The sequence below is a fragment of the Ascidia mentula genome, chromosome 9 (assembly GCF_947561715.1).
Source record: "Ascidia mentula chromosome 9, kaAscMent1.1, whole genome shotgun sequence".
Classification (NCBI taxonomy): Eukaryota; Metazoa; Chordata; class Ascidiacea; order Phlebobranchia; family Ascidiidae; genus Ascidia; species Ascidia mentula.
In genome coordinates, this window is record NC_138574.1 from 10,639,907 (window position 1) to 10,667,746 (window position 27,840).

At 38.8% G+C, this 27,840-nt stretch overlaps 2 protein-coding genes, 1 long non-coding RNA gene and 1 other non-coding gene across 4 annotated transcripts; all 4 read right to left on the reverse strand.

Moving 5' to 3' along the window:
• Window positions 1–5,853: 5,853 nt before the first annotated feature.
• On the reverse strand, window positions 5,854–5,990 carry LOC145914837 (U11 spliceosomal RNA). Its single transcript, XR_014403406.1, has one exon. It is a non-coding gene; the product is annotated as a U11 spliceosomal RNA (small nuclear RNA).
• A 977-nt stretch (window positions 5,991–6,967) lies between these two features.
• Window positions 6,968–19,865, reverse strand: LOC145912998 (mitogen-activated protein kinase kinase kinase 2-like). The gene is made up of 17 exons (XM_083000499.1): window positions 19,663–19,865; window positions 19,250–19,396; window positions 18,950–19,048; window positions 18,630–18,761; window positions 18,025–18,159; window positions 17,756–17,826; window positions 17,203–17,348; window positions 16,746–16,827; window positions 15,850–15,935; window positions 14,584–14,679; window positions 13,975–14,123; window positions 11,483–11,608; window positions 10,474–10,645; window positions 10,134–10,196; window positions 9,995–10,061; window positions 9,477–9,615; window positions 6,968–9,278 (listed from the first exon to the last, which is right to left on the reverse strand). Exons 1-17 carry the CDS (start codon window positions 19,738–19,740, stop codon window positions 9,186–9,188), a joined length of 1,881 nt encoding a protein of 626 aa, XP_082856625.1. The 5' UTR covers window positions 19,741–19,865; the 3' UTR covers window positions 6,968–9,185.
• Window positions 19,866–19,875: 10 nt separating this feature from the next.
• On the reverse strand, window positions 19,876–22,050 carry LOC145912999 (voltage-gated purine nucleotide uniporter SLC17A9-like). Its single transcript, XM_083000500.1, has one exon. It carries the CDS (start codon window positions 21,740–21,742, stop codon window positions 20,432–20,434), a length of 1,311 nt encoding a protein of 436 aa, XP_082856626.1. The 5' UTR covers window positions 21,743–22,050; the 3' UTR covers window positions 19,876–20,431.
• A 4,166-nt stretch (window positions 22,051–26,216) lies between these two features.
• On the reverse strand, window positions 26,217–27,572 carry LOC145914405 (uncharacterized). The gene is made up of 3 exons (XR_014403380.1): window positions 27,559–27,572; window positions 27,258–27,337; window positions 26,217–26,349 (listed from the first exon to the last, which is right to left on the reverse strand). It is a non-coding gene; the product is annotated as an uncharacterized LOC145914405 (long non-coding RNA).
• Window positions 27,573–27,840: the final 268 nt, after the last annotated feature.

Below are 27,840 nucleotides of genomic sequence, written 5' to 3' on the forward strand. Positions count from 1 at the left end.
CAGATGGAAACTTTATATTTAAAATAACAATACAAAATGACCTCGTGCGAAAACGCAGTTTTATTTAAAACATACTCTTATCTTTAATATCACCAGGGCTATACACATGTGCTTTCTCTACGACTATTCCTGTTTTTGTTCCTCATACATTACCACTACCGCTCTATCAGTGGATCTTTCTTGTGGCTATACCTGATATGATATACAAATCCATGTTATAAATGTAGACTTAGATCATATCTACATCACAACAAGCCTTATTATCGCGTGCTCATTACCGTGGGGCCGAAGTTCGGCCTCACACAGGCAGAACTCCGCGTTTACGATTCAAATTTCTTCAAATCCTGCAGATAGCTTGTGGGCATGCTTTGATTCAAGTTTCAGGTTCTCAATGGCGAGTCTGAAGCCGAATAAGTAAAAAAATACCCTAAAGCTCTAATACACGTCACAAGCGGCCCACCGATTTCATTACTGCAAAAACCCGCTAAGACAGTTGGATCATTGGTTTGCTTAAATGCCGTAATGGCCTCCTTGTGCGTTTGTCGCATTAACGAGCTATGCGTTGGCGAATCTTTTAGGGAAATTTGATCAAGTTCAAAATCCGACGAAATCTCTAATGCGTCACGAACACATGTAATTTCAGGCCTGACATTTTTCTTTAGGCTTAGACAACGCAAAACCCACACCCAACATTCCATGTGGATTTATATAACACATTAAAAATGACCCAATCACATTTGTTGTTTTTCTGACCAAATTTGCATTGCTTTCCACCACAATCAATATTACATCTGCTATATCAATAAAGCTATATATTTGCGATGGGGCAACTTTTAGTTTGCTATTTAAAGTGTTGTCTGCGCAAAACGCGATACCACTGTATTAGTTATATCGTGTTTAACAGATCTACTCTTTTTAATGTTAACTTCGCCGCCTTGACACAGAAACTCTGACCCATGCATGTTATAAAATTTCTGTCTGCATCAACGTCTACTGCGTTCCTCCGTTCCCAGCGTCATTTCCGCATCCTCAAAATGCGTTTCGACCACTCCCCGACTTCCGGCACATATCAGCCTTGCAGGTGGTCCACGGACTTCCCCCCGTTGACGGGGTAATTGCTCGCAAACTCCACTTTGGCTTCGGAAACCGTCGATTATCTTTATAACTTATCTTTTGCGTGCTCGGGACCGGCGACCCCGACCCGTCGACGTCATTAGAATAATTGCATGCGCGAACAAGGGCGACTTTAGAACAAGAATAACAAGACATGCGCGCGAACGACAACACGGTCGGCTTCATTTAATTGCGCCCCGCACACGAATTATTCGCCTTATCAAAATAAAGCACGGTAGCTTCGGCTGTTTGTGGACGTCTGTATGTCGGTGACGTGTCGGACTTCGCCTCGATACCGACTGCATTATCTCAACCACGAATCTCGTTGCAAATTCTGTCTCTCTGACGCACATGTTTTTCACATTTACACAAAAAATTGGCAAAATTTAAACAGAATTTCACCTCGCGATAAACTTTATCAAACGCTGCAGGATTGTAAACCACGAGACGCTCTTTTGCAAACGAATTTTGTTGCAAACACAAATTTATTCGCTATCTCAGTTTAACCCACGACCAATGAATAGAAAAATATTTCCTACCGACGACCTCTGACTCTTGCAAAATTTGCCCCACGTAGAAAATTAAACAACACATTTTTAGCCTAACCCCAATTTTCCAAACGACCATCTATAAATTTTAATTAAAAAAAAATCACGATACAACAGCGGTTACATGGTTACTGTCGTACACTAAAAGGGCGTCATAGAAATTCACACCAAACCGACGGCGCCGTCGTCAGGGCTCTGCGGGAATCCAACCCACTAAATCCCGCAAGATTTGTCACTTTTACATTACATGCTTGATCCCTTGCTGTGGGAATGTCAACTGTTTCGCCCCTTCCGCTTACATCTGCTAGTTTCAACCTTGGTTTCTCACAAACAACAAGGATAATTTGTTTTCTGCAACTCAAAACTGTTTTTGAGTTTAATACGGCATTGGCGACGGTTTTCTGCCATAAAATTTACATACAGTATATTCTTTGATCTGAGCTGTCTGTATAGTCGTTATCTCGAACTTACATAGAAATACAAAAATTACATTTTTTGACATAAAGTAATGTGTTTATGAAAGCAAAGCGTCGATTGTAACTTGATGTACATGTACATGGCAGTATATTTACCAACATAAGTCACACAAAAACACTATGATCTTTAGTGATGTAAATGACCTGATGCTTGAATTTAATTTTTCAAAGCTCTCACAAAGTCCTCATGTACAATCGGACACATTTATCGTTACGTTTCATCTAACTCGCCTGTAGAAAGCTCTTCGAATATGTTATCCTTCCACTCAATGTTATGGCCAACACTGCACAGCGCAGTGCAGCCCGTTTGGTCTTCGCTGCAGTCGAAATGTTCTTGCGACGTGATTGGAGAATTATGCTCATTATGGGATTAGACGACATTCTCTGGAGCGAGCGAGTACCACCTATACTCATTGCAGTCGGGCGCTTGGTGTCGCTATCACACACAACTTAAGACGAAAACATGGACGGCATTTTTCTTGTTTCACAAAGACTGCGACGGCCAACTGTTGGGTTCCAGCTTAAATACAAATTACAAAGCGCCTCCATATAGAAGCGTTGCGCATAAACATCTTCAAACAATAACTGTTATTTCTCCATAATACACACAACCAAAACCTAATAGGTTCCTTTCTCTTGTAACTAAAGTCACGTTTGTATGGCACGCGCATTTATCAAAAGAAAAGACTGCAAAGCGGACAGCCCTCTGTTATCTCCTCCGATTTTGTTGTGTGATGGTCATGCTTAATTGTAATTGCTCTGTACCTCGCTGGGTGACCTTTTCCAGGGCAGCGGGTACGCAGAAAAGTGTGTCTTTTCGTTAGAAATGTAGCTTTTATAGCACGATAGCAAGTTGTTTTTGCTTCGTTAGACGAGCGTGTGTGTTTCTACTGTGTTTTGCTGCGTTTTGTCGCAGGAAAACCGACTAGTAATGTGTGCCTACGTTTGTAGCCCATGAAGCTGACGAGTATAATCTACATTGGACTGTGGTCGTGCTTAATTCGTTCAAATGGAATCGCAACATCATCCAAGCTATTAAAAAGTAAAATGCCGACTTTTACGACTATGATAATACCTGAAAACTGGGCAAGTATGTAATTTACGTTACGGAAGTATAACGTGTAGTTTCTCCTTTTAATAACATCACGGCCCAACAAGCCAGCAGCCCGCAAATTAACTTTCCAACAAAACTTGATCGGCTTCGCCTATCAAAAGCCTCTTTGATCTCGAAGCCATTGTTTATGGAAGGAAAGCCGGATCATAATTGTGACGTCACAGAGACACGTGACCTGGCGACCCGCGCGTTTCATGTTGCCACTACCTGGCGCCGGGGCTCTTGTTGGTTTAGAAAAGGCTATTTCTGTACTATATCTTAAGTGTCAGAGGTATGTTATAATGTATTGAGCCTAAAGGTTTTAGAAAGTCTTACTTTTGATGAACAAAGTGAAGTATTTCCTATACCAGGAAACGCGAAACATATTTTTTGTTCAATCAGACTCCTTACGTTAATCGTAAAATATACCCTCGATTTATCCCTTTTTCTCGAATAGACAGAATATAATTTAAAAAACATCATTTTTTTAACTCTCGTTTGAAAGCCCTTCCCATCCTGGCGACGGAGACTGTAGGCTGTGTTTGGATGGCGTAAGGACCCTCGTGTGCGAGCTAAGAGCAAAGGACTGTATCGTTTTTATCAAAACAAATCGAATCGATCCTGATACGCCAACTTATCCCCAGCCTTATCCTATATGTTAAAACTTAAGTGACAATAATGAGTGTACAAATGCCCACAACACGTTTCATGGCGACTTATTGCAAAAATAACATTTATATCACAACTTTCAAACGGGTTTGTTCACAGTATTCTAAAAATGATAATTTTTTTGTTATAAACCATAACATAGCAAATGGCAATTTACAGCCTTTTAACAAAACAAATTACAAGTTGATTATGTTTACCGTCACGATACTGTGCGGAAGAAGCCGATTAAAATAGCTATAATAAGCCCAAAGAACTAAAAAATGCGGCATTGTCCTCTTGCTGTTACCAACGGCGACCGAGTGCGTCACAGTCATGCGCTTTATGACGTCACGGCGGTGGGTCGGGAGTGCATTTCGCGGCAATCGGCCATTCATGATACTGGGGTGGGGATGCAAAGAAAACCCTCCTTGTGATGTGCCTGAATCGACCGCCTCCCTTTAATAACAACTGCTCGCCACTCGACATACCTGCCACTGTATCTATGGCGAAACTTCATGACCTGGACTTTTATAAGGTCTGACAACCAGTGAATATTGGTATGAGTAATTGGACAGGTGCGAACGAGTGATGTAACCGCTTCCTTTTAAGGCTTGTGCTCGCCGAGAAAATAAGTTAAGTTCTGGACACCTAAGGGATTTTTCCATTGTTGCATAGGCACTGCCGAAAAAAAGCTAAATCAAACCGATCAACAAGTTAATCTCAATCATTCCAAAGCCGACCTGTATTACGTAAGGCGTTAAACTGGTGACATCACGTCACAAAAAATAATGCAATTGTCCCCCACACACAGTAAATTGCCATTTATTTCCCAACCACTGCCTTATCAACAACAAAAAGCACACGCAATGCAAGACCAATCTCCGTCTGTATCTATAAACGGTGTAACCCGATTCCTGTGCTACTGAAAATCGCCTTGAGGGCTCCCAGAAGTTAAAATCGCCGCGAATTAAATCCGATAGCAAGTGTTGGGTTTTATAGCATTGATCTTACTGCCAAGTCGCCCTTCAATCATTCTAGGCAAAAATTTTATGACACAGAACATTTCTTACGTAATAAAGCTGTTTTGGAACTTGCTAAACTGAAAATAATCTAGTTTTTTGTTGAAAAATGTCGCTTATTCCCACGGGTTTGATACTTATTATGAAAGATATTCAGCATATCTGGGCTCCTAAATGATATTTCAAACGTTACGGTAGATGAGTTGGCTGGGCTTCCGCCTTTGGAAACTGAGAAAATATTGCTGCATTTCACTCACTGTAGCAAAGCCTGCTGCCTGATACAATTTACCGCAAACTCGATCAAACACATTAGATAATTGGGATACTAAATAATTCGTTTTTTGTGGTCGCGAGTCTTCTACATCCCACAAACATAAGAAAAACAAAACTTATTCGTTGTAAACGAACAGCTGTTGAAAGCGGAAAAACTAAACGTTGCGTCGTTGATTTCTAGTAAAATTGCTAACGTGCACAAAAGTTTGCGAGTTGCTTGAACCACTCGTAGTGAATCCATAAACTTCCTGCCAACACTACCTGAGGTTCTAATTCTGAAGCCATTAGCCTTTGAGGAGCGACCGCTTTATGAACTGTTACGGTGCATCTTCGCCTTTTGTACCACACCTTTAGCGCCGCTGGTGGGGTATATAAATTGCAGGTGCTTCCAAAAAAAATAAAGCTTGGTATAATGTTTCTTACAATAGGATAATATAATATATATATACCGGTAGAGAATACTTTTATGTGGCTTTATGTTATCAAATGTTCTATGTTCACGAAAAGCATAAACATTTTTGCACCTAATAGTTATTCTCAAAATTAGAACATAACCTTCACTGACTGTGTAATCAATATGAGATATGTTTAATTGAGACTTGCCCATTTGAGATAATCGCTCGTTTATGTCGCCGAGAAACACAGCCTCGTCCCAAGGTGGCACAGAACGATTAAAATAGAAGCCGGGCGTCGGTGCAAACGGCAACCAACATCCACAAGTTCATAAAAATTACGCTTTCGGAATCTCTCGATTGCGATTCCACACCGAGCCAGCCACGTGGACCGGCTCAATGCACCATGAACGGTGAAAGCCCTTTTATTGAAACCCTCCATATTTAAGCAAACAAATTCGCGCAAAAATCTTGTGTTTGTGGTGCGCGCACATCATTGCATCGTTTTTCAAAAACACGAACCTCTGTTAATTGTTAATATTTTTATTTTTTCTGCCAAAAAAAAACTTAATGGTGCTTAAGAAGTTAGTGATACCATTTAGTTTCTTATTATAATTTCTTTTGAAGCCGAACACATTCGCTTTCAATTTATCCTATGCGTTTGGACCATCAATGCTGGCAACAATGGGGACCCATTTCCAGAACAACGTTACCAGTATTCTTTATTTATTTTTAAACAAAACTGCAGACGTATAAATCACATATAGTTATTATACCCGCCTTTTCCATTACAAAAACCGTGGTTTTGAAGAAAAGATGGTGTTAGTGGGCTCCTTTGCAATTCAGAGCCCCTTTTGTTGTTCATGGCACCCTAGACCAGTGTTTTTCAACCTTTTTGGGCCACGGAACACTATTTTTATCAAAAAAATCTTGCGGAACACCAAATTGTTGGAAGTACTGCGGCATTGTACTTATCCAGCAACAGGCTCGCGCAATTACATTCTTATTATTACAAAACGAGTCTTATTGTTACACAACATTGGAACATTGGTGATAGTGGATGATTACTTTCATAAAAAAGTGATTTTTGACCCGTGTTCCACGGAACATCAGTCAAACTAACAAATTTCTTGCGGAACACCTGATGATCTTTCACGGAGCACTGGTGTTCCGCAGAACACCGGTTAAAAATCACTGCCCTAGACTGTATGGGATTTGGTGTACCGAACCTGCTGCATCACCCCTCTTGTGAGGCGTAAATGCCACCATGGCACCGTTTTCTTACCATTGTGCGCTCTAGCAACGGTAACTGACAGCCTTTTAACACAACTGCCTTCCTTGCACCCCGTGGAATAAATTTCTTCTGATTCACAAAAACACGGGTCGAGAAACCTGAACGCAACGGAAACTTTATTTTCATGTTATTACACTCTATAGGCGCAAAAAAACGTAAAGGACGAAATAGACAAGAGACGAAGTAGTGCAAGTGGGCAAAGGAAAGAGCACAGCGCTACACCGAGGCACAGAGACCAACAAAGTGTGTGAGTGTGTGCTGGGAAAAGGCAACAAACCCGAGTCTGTGTTGTGGTGATTCGTTGGCCGATTTTGCAAGGCAGGTTGTCCGAAACCAACCCAAGTTGCGATATCAGGGCTTGGGCATTACATTAAACGACAAGCGTGTGTATTTGTGGAAAACGTCTGCTCGCAGTCAAAGATTTGTGTGGATGTATGCGTGAATGGGAATTGCAGGAAACAAATGGTGATAAAACTGGAAGACGCATATTAAACACTTTTATTAGTTCTACGATAGTAACAGTTGTTTTATCCAATGAGAGGAAGTTGTTTAACAGTATCGAAATTAGGTTAGTATTTTTGTGATAGTACATTTTGGGCAGAATGTTACGGCGGTCGTCGACACCGATTCCTCATTTAATTTGCTGCAAATACGACGACATTTAAATAGTAAATGGGAAATAGGATAGGAATGCATAAATCGCACAGATGCAGGAGATGGTTTGCTACACGACGAACGGCTGCGAAAAAGGAAAAAAAAAACAGATGGAAAACAAACAACACTTGAGCTGGGGAATGGAGATTTTTTCAGCAAAAAACATCGCTGGCTTTCTTAAGAAAAATCGCGGAAAATCCATGGGGTAAAACAAACATCTGGTTTAAGGGGAAACTGCATTGATCGTGGATACAAAAGACCGACGTATGTTATAAGTTAACTAAAATGGCTGCAGTGGATAGAGGTTCTATAGTCAATACGACGGCCGACATGAACACGTTGGGTTTATGGTGAACCGGTTCTCGCAAAAAAACGCGCCCGGCATTTTATATGGGAACGATAAAAGTAATAAAATAAAAATATATTTTGCCGCCTGTATTTGCTCTCCAACACTTGGTGTAAATAACAATAAAAGCGCCACCTTGTGACGGCGGAATAGCGCAAAGGAAGGAAATTAAATCACAAGAATCTCGAAACAGATACGTCAGCTCATAGGAATGTTCATTAAATTCCCAATAACCCTATCTGTGGAGTGTCGTAAGTTAAATCGACAGCAAACCAATCTTGCTGCTTTTAACGTAAATATTAAGGTTTGCCGTCCTTTTCCCACCCAAAGCAGCCCCTCTAGCTTAAGACAAAGGAGCATTTGTGACCTTAAGTTAATAGAACGTGACTTAACATGTTTTAAAATTGCACATAGAATTGCAACGGGAATCTCAACGACCAATTTCCTTCCTTTGGGTTGTAAAACAGGGAATAAAACGGGATGCAAGTAAAATGAGGAACGTGAGGGAGTTGTTCAGTCGTTGGAGATGCTGAAAAGCGAGCTGGCTTGGGTTACTTGATAGGGAAGAGAGCAGTACAGCTCAATACAAATAACACGAAAGATACGATCGTGATGGAAAAATGAATTACAGGGTGATGAAAGGATGATACAAAAATGCTGCATTTGTTTCGAAAGGAAAAGCTACACGCAGGTATTTGCATCGGCCATAACGAACCACAGAACTATCCGGATTTAATCCTTTTTACCAACTATTAGCACAGACGATGGGATGAAATGACGGGTTGAGAAAAATTGATATTTAGTTCATCTGTGCCACAGGCTTAAACACATAAAATGGGCAACTGCCATTGAAATGGGGGTCGCATTTTTCTGGAATGCACCAATTTATATTACACATATCAAAGAAAACTGTCCACGACATTTTATAATAACTTGTCAATGACCTAGACCACTTCGCGTGTTGCTCATGCCTGTTTTGAACTAAAACATCGACGGAAATGCTTAAAATTAAGACTGTAGTCTTAGCGTCCAACGATTAGGCCTCGGGAACAAATGAATTGCATGCAAATGGAACTTTCCGACAACGCTGGGTCTTCATAGGACCGTTACATCTTCTTATTGCAAGTTGAAAGACAGTTTAAGCAGCTTCAGGCACCGAACAATCAGCGAGAGAACATGGAAAAAAGGGAAACCTTCTTCGCTCGTTCTCTCGAACTCGCAACTTTCAAACGAGGCCAATTGAACTTGGGGTGAACTTCCTCAGTCCCAGCGCATCCTTGGTCATTTCAGTCCAGGCCGGCGCCGCCACAATGCGACTCAAAACGACGTTTAAAAGTAATTACCGCTGAACCACGGGTGTTTCAGAAGATCTCCAGCATAAGGACGACGGTCCTTGTCCACGAATATTCGGGCTAGGAAATCCTACGGGAAAGCAATATGCAAAAGTTACTGAAAACTTGTTGGTACAAGGGGCATGATGCTAATAAAGCAATATTTAAACAGTTAAAAAAAATCGCTTAAACAAGCGCATCATTAAAGAGCTTCTTTGAAAAAAAATTAAGATACTCTTCTACCATGCCAACCCCAAAACAGGTTCCCCTTTATTTTGAAGGCGTTTACCTTGGCAGTTGGTGAAACAGTGGGTGGCAGTTGGGGGTTGGTTGGCTGTGTGACAATTTTGAATAAGGCAGCCATTGCTTCGAACTCGTACCAAGGCGGTTTTGTTGTTAGCATTTCAACAACCGTACACGCCAGACTCCTGTAAACGTTAGCAGATTGTAAGTCTCGTAAACATAGGGATATTGCCAGTAGAATTCTAAATAACTAGTGAAAATTTAAAGATCGACATTTACTGCGGTGCTTAAAGAATGAAAAATATGTGCCTGACTAGTTTATCAGCTAGTCCAGAGCCACAGTCACAACCGGCAAGGATGGGACCTTGTATACATGTAGGTAAAAAGAGTGTGCACTGTCTATAGAGTGCGATTCAGGTTTTAACTTTTGGAAACCCTATTTTTACAACAAACCTGGTACCGAACCCTGCTGGTTACCCGTACACGAGGCCAATAAGGTTGCGTGCTATCATTTCATGCACCACCTACGATGAAAATAGCGCAAAGGTCAAATAGTGAACTCACCATATGTCAGCTCTTCTTCCATATCCCTTTCCTTCTATCACCTCCGGGCTCATCCAGTAAGGCGTACCTGTTCCAAGAAGGTGATGACGTCAAATAACCGCGATGACGTAATAAGCCGTTACAAAACAAGTGAACTTACCGACTACGGTTTGGCCTGACGAGGTTACGATGGTCTGGAGTCGCTTGGCGGCACCAAAATCACCTGAGGGTAGATAGTGGAAATTGTGTAAGTTTCGTTTTTTTAATTTTGTCGATATGGATTATCAAATGTAGTTTAATCTGTGCATTACACTTTCGTTTGTAACAGTATAGCAACGGGAACACATTAAAATTAAGTTTTTTGTAACCTAACATTTTCATTTTTTGACAATTGATTAGCCTATAAGTGCGATTAGGACATCCAAAACATAAACAGCTTTTGATACCAATCTAAAGACCCAACAAGCTCCGCATGTCCAAGTTGAGCAACAAGAACTTACCTAGTTTTACGTTGCCAGATGCGTCGCGCAATACGTTGGCGCCTTTAATGTCCCTATGTACGATATGGTAGGTATGTAGATAAATGAGGCCATCCAGGATTTGTCGGGCGTATTTGCAAGTAACCGGTTCGGTGATGGCTCCGTACGACTTGATTTCGTCCTTAACTGAGCCCTGGTAAAAGGAATTTGTCCTGGTTTAATTTCAACTTGTTGAAGCACTTAAAAGTTTTTTGTGATACAATCAACTACTAGTTTGATTTTACAAGTTATGCTTGTTTTAGACCAGCGATTCTTAACCAGTGGAAAATTAGTCCGCACCAAAACATACAAAAGTAGATGTCATGCAATGCCGTCAAACAGATATAGCGCAAATGCAATAATTAAATTCTAACTTTAAGAACTTACATGTGACTAGTGGGAAAAAAGGATTCACTTTACACTAAAAGTGGGAAATGAGAGCCACTGTTTTAGACGATAAATGCATTGCAAATAAACTACTGCACTTCGTAGAAACAATTAAAACAGGTAAAAAAAGAGCCATCAAATGCAATATACATGTTTATAAACCCAACAAACACTTCCAGCTCCACGCCCACTAAAGATCAGGTGATTAACGTGTCACAACATTCCCAAACCAGCCGATTACGCCATCTTAGCTGAGCCTACAATTCAACATTCCAGGGGCGACCGCACAAAATGATCTGCACACTTCCATTATTACGTCACAAGAGAGGTTGTGAGATAACAATGCTCCCGCGTGGAGCTATAATTAGAAACACGCAACATTGGATAGGCGGCAACCCTCGTGTGTTGACATTACATCATTGCAAAATAATGGGAATACCCCGCGTTTTAGGGTTGCTGCTTGCGTGCCTTTGGATTTTTTTTTATGGAAGAGCAGTGGGCATAGGGCCTTGGTCGTTGCTAGAGAAATGCAACGAGGCGTAAATGGTTAAAAACCGCATAAATTTTTACTTAAACAACAATCGTAAAAAACAATGATAATTACCCCTGGCATGTACTCCATAAATATCGAAAGTGTGTTGGAATCTTCAGAACAGCCGTAATAATGTACTATCCGCTCGTGGTTCAAGGTCCTCAGGAGGTCAATTTCAGTCTGCAAAGCTTTGATTTCCTGTCATAGATAGAAATAACGTTATCTTACCCACACAGCATTACGTTGGGTTACAAGTTGATGACCTGCTAATCATCACCATGACCATAAACCCAGTTCAAGTCAGCGCCTTTTATAGAACGATGCTGCAGGCTGCGGGTCTCAGCAGCTACCAAGTTTTTATTGTTCGATTTCGTTCGTAAAGTAGCCTGGCGCAAGCGAAATTGTCTGTTGTCAAAGCATGGCTTCGATTCACCACCAGTATACATTCGTTTGGAATTTAGTACCATCTTTACAGCCCAGTGTCAGTGCAATCATTCACACCCCCGTTATTAAACCTTGGCATTCTTGTTTGTTAAAGCGCATAACTGGCCACGATGGATGTTAAACGTGATATCGTGCTACTGACACACGAATGCAGCATCATTTAACATTATGTTTTCTCTCACAGCTTGCACACCTCCGTATGCCGGTGTGTGATTGATTTTAAACACAATACGCACTGCTCTGTATTTATCCATCTATTGTTACATTCAACACAAGCGCTTGTGACGTCTGTTGAAATACTACGTCATGTTTAACTGAATAAACAACAACAATAAACTAAAATTATGCAGATTTTGCCTAAGTTTATTGCAAACAATGAGAATTTGTCGAAATCCGACAGAGGCGGATCATTACGCCACTTCAAACAAAAAACGCATCCCATATTTAATTATTAGGTCCAAACATATAGCATTGATTGTGCAGTAAATTATGCAAAAGTACCACATGCGAAATGCAGGTACTATTGCATGGTTTCATATGAGGTTAACGACACCACAGACAAACAGACACCTCATGGTAAATCATTTACACTGCGCTGGCGTCACAACAACATTGTACGCTGTTAACCAACGATGTATGGCCAGTAACGTATAACGTACAGTTACTTCCAGGGTTTCGCTGCCTCATGATTTTACGATGCTTTAGGGCTGATGTAAGGTGTTTGCGCTGTCTCTGGTGATAAAATCTATTCTGTGGTCGTTGGGTTTCGCAGTCGTAAGAACACATAGGACATGTACTGTGGTTGCGATGATCATTAATTCCCATGGAATTTCGCGGTCAAATTTTTTATCTTTCGTTTTCATTTTTCAAAAACACTGAGTTTTGGGCCTTAAATGCTAAAATAGCATGAAGCCTACGTAGATTGTGTGAGCTGCATATAGATGGCCACTGTTTCGACCTTTTAGGGTCTCGTCTGTACTTCTGGCATGTAATGTACTTTTGTGTGCAATGGTTTATCAAAACACAGACCAGAGTTAGTAAATAAATGGGGAAATAGTGAGTCTGGCACCAACTTTTACAGGGATTCAAAGGTTGTGTTGTGATAATGGAAAACACACATGTAATCACATGACAGGGAAATGCATGGTTGCATGTATAACAATACAAGGCCTCGACATACTGTATAGTTGTGTGTGAAAATGATACACTTTTGTTGCAACCGTGTCAGAGGAAACGGAATTGCATGTGACTCGAAAACGGAAAAGTTTCGGCCCTATTACTGAAGTAGGGTGCGGCTTTAATTCGGCCCATTCTTTGCATTTGATGTGAATCGAACTGTGCAACCAACAACACCACCCAAACCACAAGGGTGATATTAAAAAGAGCTATACTTTAGGTGCTATGATTACAGGTTACCTTACAATTGCTTTAGATGATTTTTTGGCTTTTTGATAACAGCACTGTCCGTTCAACGTCCACATTTCGTAACCCATATAGCCTACTTATAAAACTATACAGAATTGGTACCTCACTGTACATTTTTTACAAATTTACGTAACTTTGTCAAACTTGAGGTGTACCACCACTGCAAAAGCATCGTATTCCTATTTATTATGTAAAACGGAGAATTATTCCATTTTTTGCAGCACGCCCTGCAACATTGCATCAGTAATTACGTCAACACCCTTTCATATGATAAAAGTTACTAAGAATAGCATCCGCAACCTCGGCAAAAAATCTTGTTTCGGCAAGATCCAGTCGCGGTCAAAATGATGAGAAACAGACACTTTACGCCCCATTGCAACGCACAGATATTTTAAGACGGTGTCGACGTTTGGTTGATGCAAAATAGCAGCATGCTCTAACGCAGGAAAACCCCCAGAGCTATCACTGGGGCGTAAAGTGTCTGGTTAAGATAGCAGACCCCAGCCAGTAGCGTGCGTGCCGTTGGAGTAGATTATCAGCGTGGGCAAAAATAGCCTTCACGTAAAAGCGAATTTGTCTCAATTATCTTGCACAAACAGAGACAAAATTAGCAAAATCTAAACCTTCGGCGTGCCCTACTTACAAACAAAGGAGAAAAATACATGCAAAGTGGGAATCGCAACCAGAAGTTGTACCTTTGAGGCATCGTGGCTGTCAGCGTGTATTTCAACTTGCTTCACCGCCAACTCGCGTCCGGTGTCGGCGTCGTACGCAAGATAAACCTTCCCGAACGCTCCGTGCCCCAGTACCTTGCCCTTGCGCCAATTGGCGGGCGCTTTTGGTGCTGTGAGGAACACAAGTAATGTTAACATACTTTCCAAGGCTTTAAATATAGATTTTATGATGTACATTTGTAGGAAAATGACAAACGTGAACATTTGTATAAAATAGGATAAATTGGATTTGGTCACTTTTGTATTCCAAAATGTCTCAGTATATGTTTTACTCCTAGTCAGTTAAAAATGAATTGTTTTAACAGTGATAAGCAGACCAAGAGATACAGAACATCTTAAACTTCTTTCCCACGACTAATTTACCAGATCCAAGGTTTGACACACAACCAACTTTGAAAATCCATCTGTAGTGGGAAAGAAGTTTAAGATGCATCAAGTCATGATACGTTACAATCATATACCATGGATGTTACCATGGAAAATCGGAACATGTCAGATAGCGTTGCAAAATATATTCCTATTTTTAGAAGACACACACATATTTATGCTGCAATGGAAATATATGCTTACATTTGACAAGGTGGGATATTAGTTGACCGCCCTGATCCACCGTCGTTACGTCACTGGCCGTTCGTCGGTGTCTTCCCGCGCTTGCTGGACTCGAACCTTGACACAGTAAAAAAATAACTTTCTCGTGACGTCATGTAAGTCGGTAATTGCCAGTTTCCTATGATTTACCAGCAGTTTAACTGGGTATAATGCAAAGTGAATAATTGGTCTACAGCGTGGCGCTTATTTTGAGGGAGACCGTTGTCCGGAACGTCAGTAAACGCACAAAAAGTATGTTGCAGTTGGAATGTCGGCCTTGCAGGCTGAAAAAGTTGCACAAAATTGTTTGTTGCTCCACGAACATTCGCCCACAGAGAATCGATATGAGTTATTTGAAGTTTCAAATATCCCTCAGCAACGCAAGAAAATACTTTTTGTTTAGGTCAAATTCGGTGTTATGAACCATATGATATTTGAAAATCGCACGGACCCATATGACTAAAAACGTGAGAATACGACATATGACTAATATTGCGTTACGCACCATATGCTGGCGATAAATAGCATAAGTTTATACCAGGAAAATTTTCAGTTTAGTTTCCATCTTCAGTTCGCTGCCGTTCACTTTATTACGTCACAATTTATCAACGCATGTTCATGGAAAACTTTCACAGAGCCCAAAAACTTCGCACAGCTTGGCAGGTACAGTTGAACAGACGTGTTTGAGAAGCTGCGCTACGAAAACCACAAAAATGCGGCGATTATGTACGTTAACCGACGGATGAGTGCACGCGCTGTTTGGAGAGTCATACACCATCTCCACTGCGTTATCTGAGCGTGTTGTGTTTACGCACGTTCTACGCACAGTTTCAAGGAAACGTCCAGCGATGTGACGTTAAAATCTTGGTTTATGTCCATCTCAGACCCGATTTTAGCGTTGTGTTGTTACGCAGTTTTGTTGGTTGTGTGCGTTGGTATCTCACGATGTGGGCCGTCCGTTTTACGCGTGGGCAATTTAGTACATTTGTCAGAGAATCGTTTTGTTTTGGAAACAACCGCTTTTACGCACAAGCAACTGCATTCTTTAACCATTTAGAATAGTTTTACATTTTGATCACTGTAGTTAAAAATATGTCAAGCTTTGTGGTTATAACTTTATACATGGTGTACAATTTTCTTTTAACAATATGGTTATCGACAAATAACCACCGGCTAAACACACACAGGGCCACCAGACATTTCATTGATACATACAAACTTAACTTGGTTATTGATTTATAACCACACCTGCAACTGATGTTGATGACACATTAAACTGGTTGTGCATTTCTTCCAAATCCAATCCACTACTGCAACTGCTGCAGTTGGAAGACCTGGTAAAGAGGTGGTGTTAAAGCTCAATTGTTTTTGGCTGCGGTTAAACAAGGAAGTAAACCTGTTACTGACAGTCGTGCACATGCCAAATGTATTTAATTGTATCATTACGATCATGTTAACAGTAATACAAGAACATTTTTAATACAAGACACAATGAAATAAAATTTTATTCTTATAAAATGGGTTCAGCTATATTCAGCACCATTTATAACATTGCCATGCATAAACTAGCTAACAGGACAGGATTAATCAACTTTACGTTGAGGCAGCAAAATACCTGTGGGCTGGTAGCAAGAACTATCAGACAAATGACAAACTCATATAATGATTCATTAAGTATTTAGCCAGTTTCAGCCCCAGGGCTTTATATAAATGCATGTAGTTGATAACATTACAACAAGGTACTTGTACCACATTCTGTGTCATGTTGTTTGGAAAAATATCATTGCCACAGACTTGTTTTACATAACAGAGGTTTTCATGCTTAGTTTGCCTATATACTGTGTTTAGACAGCCAAACAACTACATTTATTTCTATAATTGTTACCTACAGCTCAATGCCAATTTTAGATTTTTAGGAAATGGTTACAGAACCAATATTGTTTTAGTGTAGTTACTGTCATTGATCTTTGACGCAGATAAATATATCAATCACTATGTATATATGTAAAATGTTACAAAAAATAATAATAATACCGATACAGCTGAGCCAATGTTTTACTTTATTCAATTGAATAACATGGACAAGAATGGAAATCAAATGCTGCCACAAACTTCTAAAACAACATTACTTATGGCACACTTACAGATTGTTGCTTGAGGTAAAGTTGCTGGGCAGAAAGCGGGCATTTTGAACTGATGGACGGATACGAGGAAATGTTCGGGCATCTGAATGTAACAATAAACTGATGAGGAACAAACTCACATATGACATACATTGGCAGACTTAATGACTTGAGGAAATAGGTTATAATTTCAAAACAAGGCCAAATATTTTATAATGTGTTGGCACACTGTACAACAGATGTACATGAATCTAACACAAAAACTGCACAGTTTGAGTTGTTTGCTGAAAAGCATATGTATATATATTGAACATTGCACTTCAAAATGTCAAATTTTTTGATAAAACCTGCAATTATTATTGTACTTTAATCAAATGTTGTATTTAACAGCTTATAACCAAGCACAATTCATAAACAATATTCCAGCTTGAAACACATCATGCCACAGGCTCTGAAACTATTGGAAATCAACACTCACTTTCTAACTTTCTCTCTTCAGTAGAAATGTTTGCAGCCGAGTGTAGCCTTCTGGGGTAAGTGCCCCCTTTTCTGTGTGGAGTGGGTGACACATCCATTTCTTCATCAGGATACCCAGCACCCCTTAATTGATGGTTCCATGGGTCCCTGGGGGTACATAAAGTATTCAAGTTAAACTGGAATGAAACATTCTTTTACTGACATAATTTTCTTTAACACTATCAGCAAATTATGAAAACACAGGTTTCTGACATGTATACATGTTGGCCTTTAACATGATATTGTGTAGAGAAAGATTAAATTGTAAAAATACTACTGGAAAAAAATTTGCTATGTTATTTGTGTTTTTAGTGACTGGGCATATGGATTAAGGCCTTTAGATTGTCTTGTCAATTCAACCATGTCCTTTTTATTCACAAACAAGTAATATTATAATATGTTTGCACTAAATCAGTTAAATCTAATTTGTACTGGCAATGTAGGGCATTACTATGTAATTAGATTTGCATAAATTCTTCAACAGTTCAAATAATTTGATAAAGTTTTTCACTTACGACCCAACATGTGGACTGGACAGACTACTGTCAAGTGATGTTGAACTGCTATACTGGTGAGGACTGAACATCTAAAAGGAAGCAAAACAATCCATCAGTGCCATGCACATTGCCAAAATTTTTTTCCATTTTGTTATTATCTTTCATAGTATCCAAGTACAAAAATAACTTCATGAATGATTCCACAACAACAAAAAAAACAGACAAGGAAGCCAGTTTAATTACACACCCAATTGAACCTACAACTTTTTAGAGGTAAGCAGTCTTACCGAATCGGGGATAAATTCTCCTTCACTGTTTAGCGATGTTCGGGAACCCCGATGTCTCTGTATTTCCTTTTCGTCTATTGTACCTGGAGGGGGAGAGTACCTGCCCGGAGTCGACTGATTCCCCCCATTGTGACGCTGTGAAATATTAATGAGCAAAAAGTTTGCTTCGAGCATGCAAACTTGGAAAACAAAGACTTTGGTCTTTAGTGAAGAAAACACGGGGATGTTTGTGTGAATTGGGTTCGATATCTTAGTTTTCTAGTGAACGAAACCATGTGTATACTGAAGGAAATATTGCCATTTGTCTATTGCAGTAGGTTGCCTAGATATGATAAGAACACATTTCCAGCATCCACTATGTGCTAATGAACATACAAATTTTGAATCTAATTCAATTTTCTGCAAAATCCTACATAGTATTTTACAAGATAGTGCCAAAGAACAAGTATATACATCATCAAGCACATACAATACACACCACACTATGCTGCCAATCAGTCTAAGAGGAGTGACTGACAGTTAATCGGGCACTTGAAAACCAGTGGCATTCAGACGAAGCTGTAAAAATGTGAATTCCGCACAGTTAAAAGCACTCAATTAAGTACCTGTGATGATCTAAGGCCTGGTGGCTGTGGTTCAGCGAAAGGGGATGACTGCTTAGATTCGTACGACCCGCCACCAGAAGATGTACGACCGTGCGTATCGTTAGACCATTGTGAATCATTTGCTGATACCAACTAATGAGAAAGTGGTACTTTTTTATTCAGGAGCTTGTGTTACAAATGCCTGATTTTGTTACTCACAATGCCATTCAGCCTATTGTTCACAGCTACACACTGCACTTTAACATGAATTTGAATCAATTATAGTAGTCTTTTATTACTTTCTATAATACACAAATTTTAAGCAATGTATAAAAAAGCACCTTTTCAACAAGAGTAATCCTTAAGTTGTGTAGCAAATGACGGTCCATTAGTTGGATCACTTGATCAACATCTGCTTGATTTTGGATAGGAATTCTCAACTGCAAATGATGGTTTAAATATGACAAATTTTTGTTTATTTATTAAAACTAATAAATATTCTTTTACTTTTAAACAAAGTGTTTAGGGTGTACTGGTAAGTTAAATTGATGTATATCAACAGTAATTGGAACAAACATGTTGTGTAATATAAGTTTGTTTTAAAATGTTGAACTCTTATAGGGAGTAAAAAAGTTTCTTACATCGTTGTTATTTCCAGTTGAAAACAGCATGGCTTTCGGTTTTCGGCAAATTCTCTTTGCCATGTTTTGTAGATGGTCAAAGGTGAAAGGTCGGGGTAGTTGCATACGACGAAGTTCACCTTGGTATTCAAACTTTACCCGAATTTCCTATTGAGATATATAAATCATTAGACCCATTTGACAGGTGCATATTTGTCCAAAACAACTCCTGTAAGTAATCCGAAGTCATTTATTTGACATTGTTCATGATATGTATATAATTCACCTGTTTTACAGGCATCATAAAATCTAATAATGAGCCTTTGTTGGCCAGAAAGACAACAGGCGATTCAAAGTATACAAACTTTTATATGTCTAAAACAATGTTTTGTACAAAATACATTAAAATATGGTTAAAAGCCATAACTACTCACGCGTGGTTGAGAAGCCTCGTGCTGGAGAGCTGACAAGTCTGCCAAGATTGAATTTAAAGGATCATCCATGGGATTCATTTTGTTCCTTCCAAATTACTTTTATGGTGTGAAGGGGAACACTTTGTAGCAGAAGATAGAAGGAATAGTTTACATGCACATGTCTTTTTTGAGATTGAAAAGGTCACCAGCTAAAGTCTGAAAGAAAGCCTGCACAATCCAAACAACAGTAATAAGGCATCTGGGTGAAGAGGACTGACTATAAATAATGTTATCGCAAGAGTAACAAAGGCAAGGGTAAAATAAGCTCACAACTGTTTGCAACAAAAAGCTCGCAATAAAATGTCAAACAACAAATGAGCTTCTATCATAAATGACAACAGTGTTTTGATGAACTATTAAATGATTTTCAATTCAGTGGCAAGATGGGTGTTTTTCATTTATGCTCATGTAACATCTGACAGAATTTTTTATGCAAGCCTATTAAACATTGTTCTACAGTGTATACACAGACGTAGAACAATTTAAAGTAAAACAGAGATGTTTTGAGCTTCAAACAATGGTGTTTAAATAAATATAGCACCCGCACACTTAAATATATAGGTGGATTTCTTAACTGCATAGGTAATGAGGTATATAAAATTTTTGCCTAAACATGATATGTCATGAAGTATTACATCGGCATTTGCACACATAATTGTGTTGCTTCAGATAACCCTACCAACAACACATGTAATAATCCAGTAAAATATAAGACTTTTCAGTTAAAGTGCTATACAATTCTTTTAGCAGACCCCCACAGTATATATATAACAGCACCGATTAAATTTACAATACCCATGTACAAAAACACAAAGCTCCAACTATCTGTAGCATTTAGGATATAGCCAGTAATATAAATTCCAACAAAGCTTGGAATACAGCCAACTGCATTTGAAACCCCAAAAACAGACCCAGAGTACTTCGGCGTCAAATCTTGAGGATTCACCAGCACACCACTGTTATGAAAAGTCTGCAGAGAAACAGCCAAGCCTGCACATATAAGTGCCGAAATGAATGTTCTGCAAAATGGTAGAAGAATACCAAACACAGCAGTTCCACCCATTGCTATAATCTGCATAGTTTTTCGTGTAAAGGTGGTTGAATATTTGGATTTAATCATATTCTCGCTTAGCCAGCCTCCAAGAATACTAGCTGGAATTGACATGGACCATGGCACAACATTATATATCCACCCTTTTTCACCCGGAAAGTTGTCATGGAAAAATGTTGGCAGCCACGATAACAAAATATAGTAGCAGTTATTCATACAGAAATGTGCTCCCATAAAAGACCACACACATCGCTGTGAATAAATAAACTTCCACGGAATGCTTTCTGGCTTGGTGCTAGGTGGTTGTGTATATACCATGCTTTCAATTGAAATAACTTTATGCTTTGGTCTTTCAGCTAATGACCGTACCACATATGTCAAAAGAAGTCCGGATATCCCAGTGACATAAAATGTCTGCTGCCATCCATGATGCTCAAGGATGATGGATCCGATTCCGCCACAAACAAGAGATCCAAAGTTGGCAGCAGCTGTCACTATACCGGATGGCAAAGACCTTTTCGTTTCACAAATTCGCTGACCCAGAAGACTCATCATCGATGGATAATGCACTCCTTGAGACACCCCCAAAAGTACCCTTGATACCATTAAAAGAAACATTGTGTTTACATATGGTGATGATATGGCAGCAATATTTGGGGTGAAAAATGTTAAAAAGCTCCATAAAAGTGATGACATCCATAAAACTCTGTCACCACCTATTTTATCAGCCATGTAGCCACCAAGAATTTGCGTTGTGATGTACCCCCAGAAAAATGAACCCATTACTGCACCAAGATCAGCTTTATTCCAGCCAAATTCTTTGGCCATAGCGGTTGCACAGACAGGCATGGCCAACCTGGCCGCAAACAAGGTTGCCGTGAGAACAAAAAGAAGCACCGTCCACAGTTTTCTCTCATAACTATTCCAATGATTGCTTGCATCTATACCAGTTTTTACTTTATGGGTTTCTTTGTCACTATAAATATTCATTTTCAACAGCAACCACCTACAGCCTTTAAGCGTGGTTAAATCCAAAAGTGTGACTGAATCCCTCTCAGTACTTTGTATTTTCCATCAATTCAACATTATGCAGAAACATTGAACTGTCAACACAAACTACATTCTTCAGCAAACACATGCAAAAACAATAGACTTACTTTTTAAAATATATGTATTCTCTGGCTTTTCTAAGCGTGGCTACAGTAGAGCTGGGGTTCATGCGCTCCTTCGCTGCAACAGTTTGCAAACTCGGAAAAACCTAATATAAAAACACAGCAAAAAAAATACTTTTTTTCTGTCTGCTTTGAATGCCAATACGTGTTGACTATTTACCGTGCGATAACGTCACTTTTATGCTTAGCCATCCGTATCGTTTATTTTCCAGCCAGTCAAAGACCAAATAACAAGCAATATTACAAAAATTATAAAGCCACATGGCATTTTTTGCATTGCCACAGGCTTCGTCATAAAAAATTTTTTACAATGTTAATCATCTCCGTGAAGTTCAAGATAATGAATGTAAATTTTTGCTGTGCAGTTCTTTGACCTCATTAAATCATACGAGTGTCGTGTACATGTACTAGTTATCAATCTTTATACGGCTCGAATTTCGTTCGCAAAACATTTTATGTAAACAGGGCTAGTGTAGCAAATCCGCTAAAAGAATTCTGGTTTCTGTGTTTGGCATGAAAGTTTTATCAGCACAACCAGACAAACAAAATAAAGGGTTTTAATTTTTAAGAACAATATCCAATACGAATCTGAAGGTAAATAGCACCATAGAATACTAAAACATGGAATGGAAACTCCGCTGAAAGTGCGCCGTCACGCATGAGTAACACTTTACGCGAAATGAAAAATGCATTGGGTTAAATGCGATTTTGGTGTTTTTTAAGGGGCTTAAAAACCCATTAAATAGAACAAAATTTAAAACTTTTTTGAAGTGATAGGAAGTTTGGTCCCTCGTCTTTTGAAATATGTGGATGATTTTGAATAAATCGTGTCGCATCATCTTTTAAGGCGATTTGCTGTCTACTGCCTTTTGGGTCAAACTATAAACAAATAATTGCGCGCTTTTGCTGTTTGCAAGCAGTGGGAGGCTAAATCGAGTAATATTATCAACTACTATGCTTGTTATGTAAAATCAACTACTTGCTTATTATGTTTTTTTTCTAGGACAGTATCTCTGCACACAGTAATGCGATTGTTTGGGAATATTTATTTTGCAAAAACAGGGCATTTGACAAACAGTTGACAAACGATAGTATGACTGCTTTTTTCAGTATCTTGATGAAGATGGAGATGAAGATATTATAATGAGCCAAATTATTAAAATCAGTTGATATCAGGAAATACCTCACCAACACCATGTTCATACTGCTGAGTGCAAATGTTGTCAGTAAAGTCCAACACAAAACAACATTTTAGTGCATAATATGGGTTTGAAAAAGCTAAGCCCTGACAAAATATTTGTTGATTGCTTGCAAATACTCAAGGGCAGTGGGAATACTTCCAATATAAACCAACTATAATTTGTTTTTAAGTGTTTGCATACGAGCAAATTCTGAAAACTTTCATCTTTTTCTTCAACATGACATGTTTCCTCAGAAGCATTTTAATACATATCTAAATCAAATTCTGTTGTGTTTTACTTAAAAATAATCTGAGAAGAAAAAAAATGACAAGTGAAAAAGGTTGTTAATATATTAAGGTCCAATTTTGCTGAAACAAAAGGCAATTATGTTTAGTTTAACAAAACATACATATTTTCAACTGTGTCATGAGCATTCAACCAAATGTTATGATAAGAGTAAAAAAAATACTTCTGTTATGTGTGCAATAGTTTGACAAAAATAATTTCCATCAAATTTGTTTTCTTCTCAGGGATATCGGACTAATCAACACTTAAAAGGCAAACTTTCGGACAAAAATGCCAATATGCAACCAAATATTTACAATGAAATCAAATAGAAAACTCAGTGATGTGTGGGAAAAATGTATAAGGTAGATTACTAGTACAAAAAAGCAAGTTCATTAATATTCACAGAGCATCGGCTCATATGTGGCATGAATTGCTCAAAACCAATGGAATATAAAAAACGACACAAGAATTTATTTGATTATGTCAATATGTTTTAGATAGTTACCACTATTTATTTATTATTTAATATTATTTGCATAAAAGATGAAAAACGGCCAGATTTAAGTATGGTTAACCAAGTAAATACAATCTTTAAAATTAAGCAGCTAAATTTGGCCCTATCTTATCTGGTTTACAAAGGCTACAATCTGACATTTTGGACCAAAAACTACTTCATGTAGTACTGCACTATCTGTCCAACATATGTCTTTACAAAAAGAGGAGCTATGAAACATTTTGATACATACCCAATAATGACTGCAAAAATGTGACCTCTGGGTTCAGACTGTTTTGTTCAAATATTAGGTTTCTGAATCCCATGATTGCTTTTTAGGCAGATACGCAAATCTAAAACATTACGTCATCACTTGAATGACGTAATTACATGTCTTACGTCATCTTTGAGGTTGACGCGATGACGTATTAACATATTTTTAGTCAGTAAGGTGACTTGTAACAGACGGTTAAAAAGTGTATTAGAGCGCGTCATAATTAAAATCATCCACATATTTTAAAAGATTAAGGATGAAACTACTTGAATTACATTTAAATAAATTCTTATGGTTACATTAACTTGGAGTTTTTCGCCGCCGAAAAACGCCAAAATCGCATTTAACCCAATGCATTTTTCATTTTGCGTAAAGTGTTACTCATGCGTGACGAAAAGAGTTTCCATTCCATGTTTTAGTATTCTATGATAGCACTAATAAGAAAAAAATATTTGGGTTGCACCCCAGATAATAGCTAAACCCGTTTGCTATCGGCTGCAATTTTTCAAATAAAATGTTAGTTGTGGATCAATTATGAAATGCTTTTCGGGCGTTATTTTTCTTTGGCGGCAATTTCAAAGAAACATGCACTAAAAGCTGTAGGCTGAACGGAATAGCAATCGGGCCTATATCGTTCCAGCCTGGTAAATTCTTCTTTCACAATATTATAAACAAGTGTTATTATCCAAAAAAGGAAAAATATTTCCCGAGTAAAAGCCGTCCCCGTTTCGGTTGACAAAACTTGTTAAACTGGGTAATGAGCTCATAGGGCACACGGGCATCTTGGGGTATATGATTAATATTCGATTAATTTTACAAGGCAAACCGTCGCTATTGAAGTAAAGGTTGATGTCGTATTTCTGGGATGTCATCCAAAAATACACCTACACCCGGTACACCATGTGTGATGTCGTTTATTAACTTTTGGAAGTAGCCCGGTGCCAACAAATTCCGAATGGCAGAACATTTTAATAAAAAGCAGCTCGATGAGTGCTAAGAGCGAACCTCTATCAGCTTTCAGAGCCAAGTCTGGCCTGTTTGTATGCATCTGCCGGGTCTATCTTGGTAAAACCTCCCAATTGCTTCATCAAATCACTCGGTAACGACAAAGGCTGGCGATGTGTGTCTAGTTGGGGATGAAACCGTCACTGAATAATCGTTACACACACGCACTTTACCAAATGTCAGACCTGGTAATGGAGACTTCCATACTGAAACTGCCGGTGTTACTCAATCGTACAAGGGGAAATGGTGTCCATATTCCTGCTTCGTATAACATTGGTTCAAATCGTAAATCAAGGCAAACGGCCATAGGAAATATTTTTCCAATCTAATGCGAAACAAAAACATTGGTTCAAATCGACAAGCAGAGCAAACGGCCTTTGCGAGACACTAACTTTGCAGACAACCTTCTTGTTTCATGCAAAATGAAATCTTCAGTTATTTGTATTTGGAACGTGACGGACCTTCAACCGACAAGAACCAATGTTTTTCAGGGGATGACCAGAGGCGGATCGGTAAGCAATGCTGACGACTTCAAACTTCGGCCGCCGAATGTTTTCCAAACGTTAGTTGACAAAATGTTACCACCTGCAGCGGTATGGAGTTCCATTTTTTTAGTCGACACGACGGTAGTTTAATGACCAGTTTTGGCTGCATTTGCAGTTTCCACAGCAATTTGTATTGCTCTTGCAAACTTCAGTGCGTCATCCTTGACCTTGAACAGAGCCTTTTAACACTTGCCTTGTTATTCACGGTACAAATGAATCTTGTTCACAGTGCTTCGTCTAGTGGATTCTTGGTAGAAGCAAAGTCGCAGGTAGTAGCATCTTCGCGCATTCTAGCGGCCAATTCTTGTACGTTTTCGCCAGGCTTCCTTAGCTCGTCACTCCAGAACTTAAACCTCTGCATGGACGGCGAACTTAAAGCAACAAGTTTGGAGATGAACTTGTATATCGTCGAAGACTGGTTGGTGAGAAATACTTGGGCGTTTACAAAAGTCGTTATCCTACCACAATTCCGTTGACGGTTCAAAGCAAGCAAAATTTCGCACAACAGAAACCGAAGACGACGTTTCAGTCCAAACATTAATCTTCTTCATAAGCTTTAGCATTGCATCCATTTGCTTCTGGTGACGTCGCTCCTGGCGTCCATTTGCTTGTGTACATTATCATTTCGGCACAAGAATGCTGCAAATGCAATTTCACCACAGGGTACAAATTAAACACAGAGTGCGAAATGAGTATTTTGTTACACGGAAATCACTAGAACCCAGCCTCTGTGTTAAAACCAACTCCAGATTTACGTCACAATTGTGCGTCACTATCGTGCGTGTTGCCTCACAAACGACATTGTTTGCATTGTTTGAATCAATGACTAAATTTGCTGAGGACGTAAGTTGTGTATGCATTGGCCCTTAGGTGAAGCAAAGTTGAAGTCAGAAAAGTAAGCATTAGCACTAAAATGATTTAAATGTAAGAATTTGCATTGTTTATATTTTCTCTCAATTGCAGGATGAATTTCTCTCATTGTAATATGGCTAATGCCAATATTGTATATTGGATGGGAGAGCAAAACGTTAGTTTTTTTAGTTTTTGATGATAATTCAAATTTTTTGGTAATGTGTGCGTTTCGTAGAAAACAAAACGAAAAGCTGACGAACATGTAAGTCTTTATTTTAATTTTTTTTGCAATATGACAATATCAAGTGTAAATTACAACATTTATGCAAAGGAGATAAGCAGAAAACGTAAAAGGCTGCCTGGGCCAAGGTTTGTTTGGGACATTGGTACATTAATTAATAATGTTTTGACCACTGCATGTGTTGCCTTTAAAGGTATCTTTCCAGGCAGCAGTTTCAGAAAAAGCAGAGGTGATTTGTTTTAAACTGACTTTAATTGTGTTCATCTCAGTTTTTTGCATTTTTTTGGCAGTGAAGGACTTATTTCAGCAACAGCGAGGTAAGGGTAATTTTGTGGTAAGTCAAACTGCAACAATATTGTGATTTCGAATACTTCTTAGATGGTTGAACCACAAAACGTGGAAAGACTACCAGGTATATACAAGTTTAACAACCTATTTAAATTTAAAACAATACCTTCTCACATTGTTGACATTTCTTTATTGTTATGCAGGACCGCAAAAGGAATGCAGAGGTAGTGTGTACTATATCCATTACTGCCATAATGCAAAAATAATGTGTAATTAAAAATCTATTTATTTTGTTTTTAGAAGGAAAACTCACAAAATAATTTAGTAAGTATTGAATAAAACCTGTTACATAATCCTTTACATTACACTGTTTTATTTTCAGGATGACAGCGCACCAAAAAAAGGAGTAAGTATTGAATAAAACATGTTGCACATATCTTTGCATTACACTGTTTTATGTTACTGACCCCTTTCAACTGGACTGGATTGAATGCACTCGATGCAAACAGTGGTTTCATATCAAATGTGTTGCTACTTCACTTGAAAATGCTAAAGAAAAATATTTTGTTTGTCCACTGTAGATCAATGGTTGCATCCTAATTATTCATCCAAATAAATATGGTCAACCAACCAAATAAATCTAGGTAAATGCCAATTGAGTGTGGTTAACCCAAAAAGCCACTTTTTGCTTCAAATTTAAATACTGACCAGTGCAATTGACCCAATTTGGTTTATGGCAATGGGTCAAA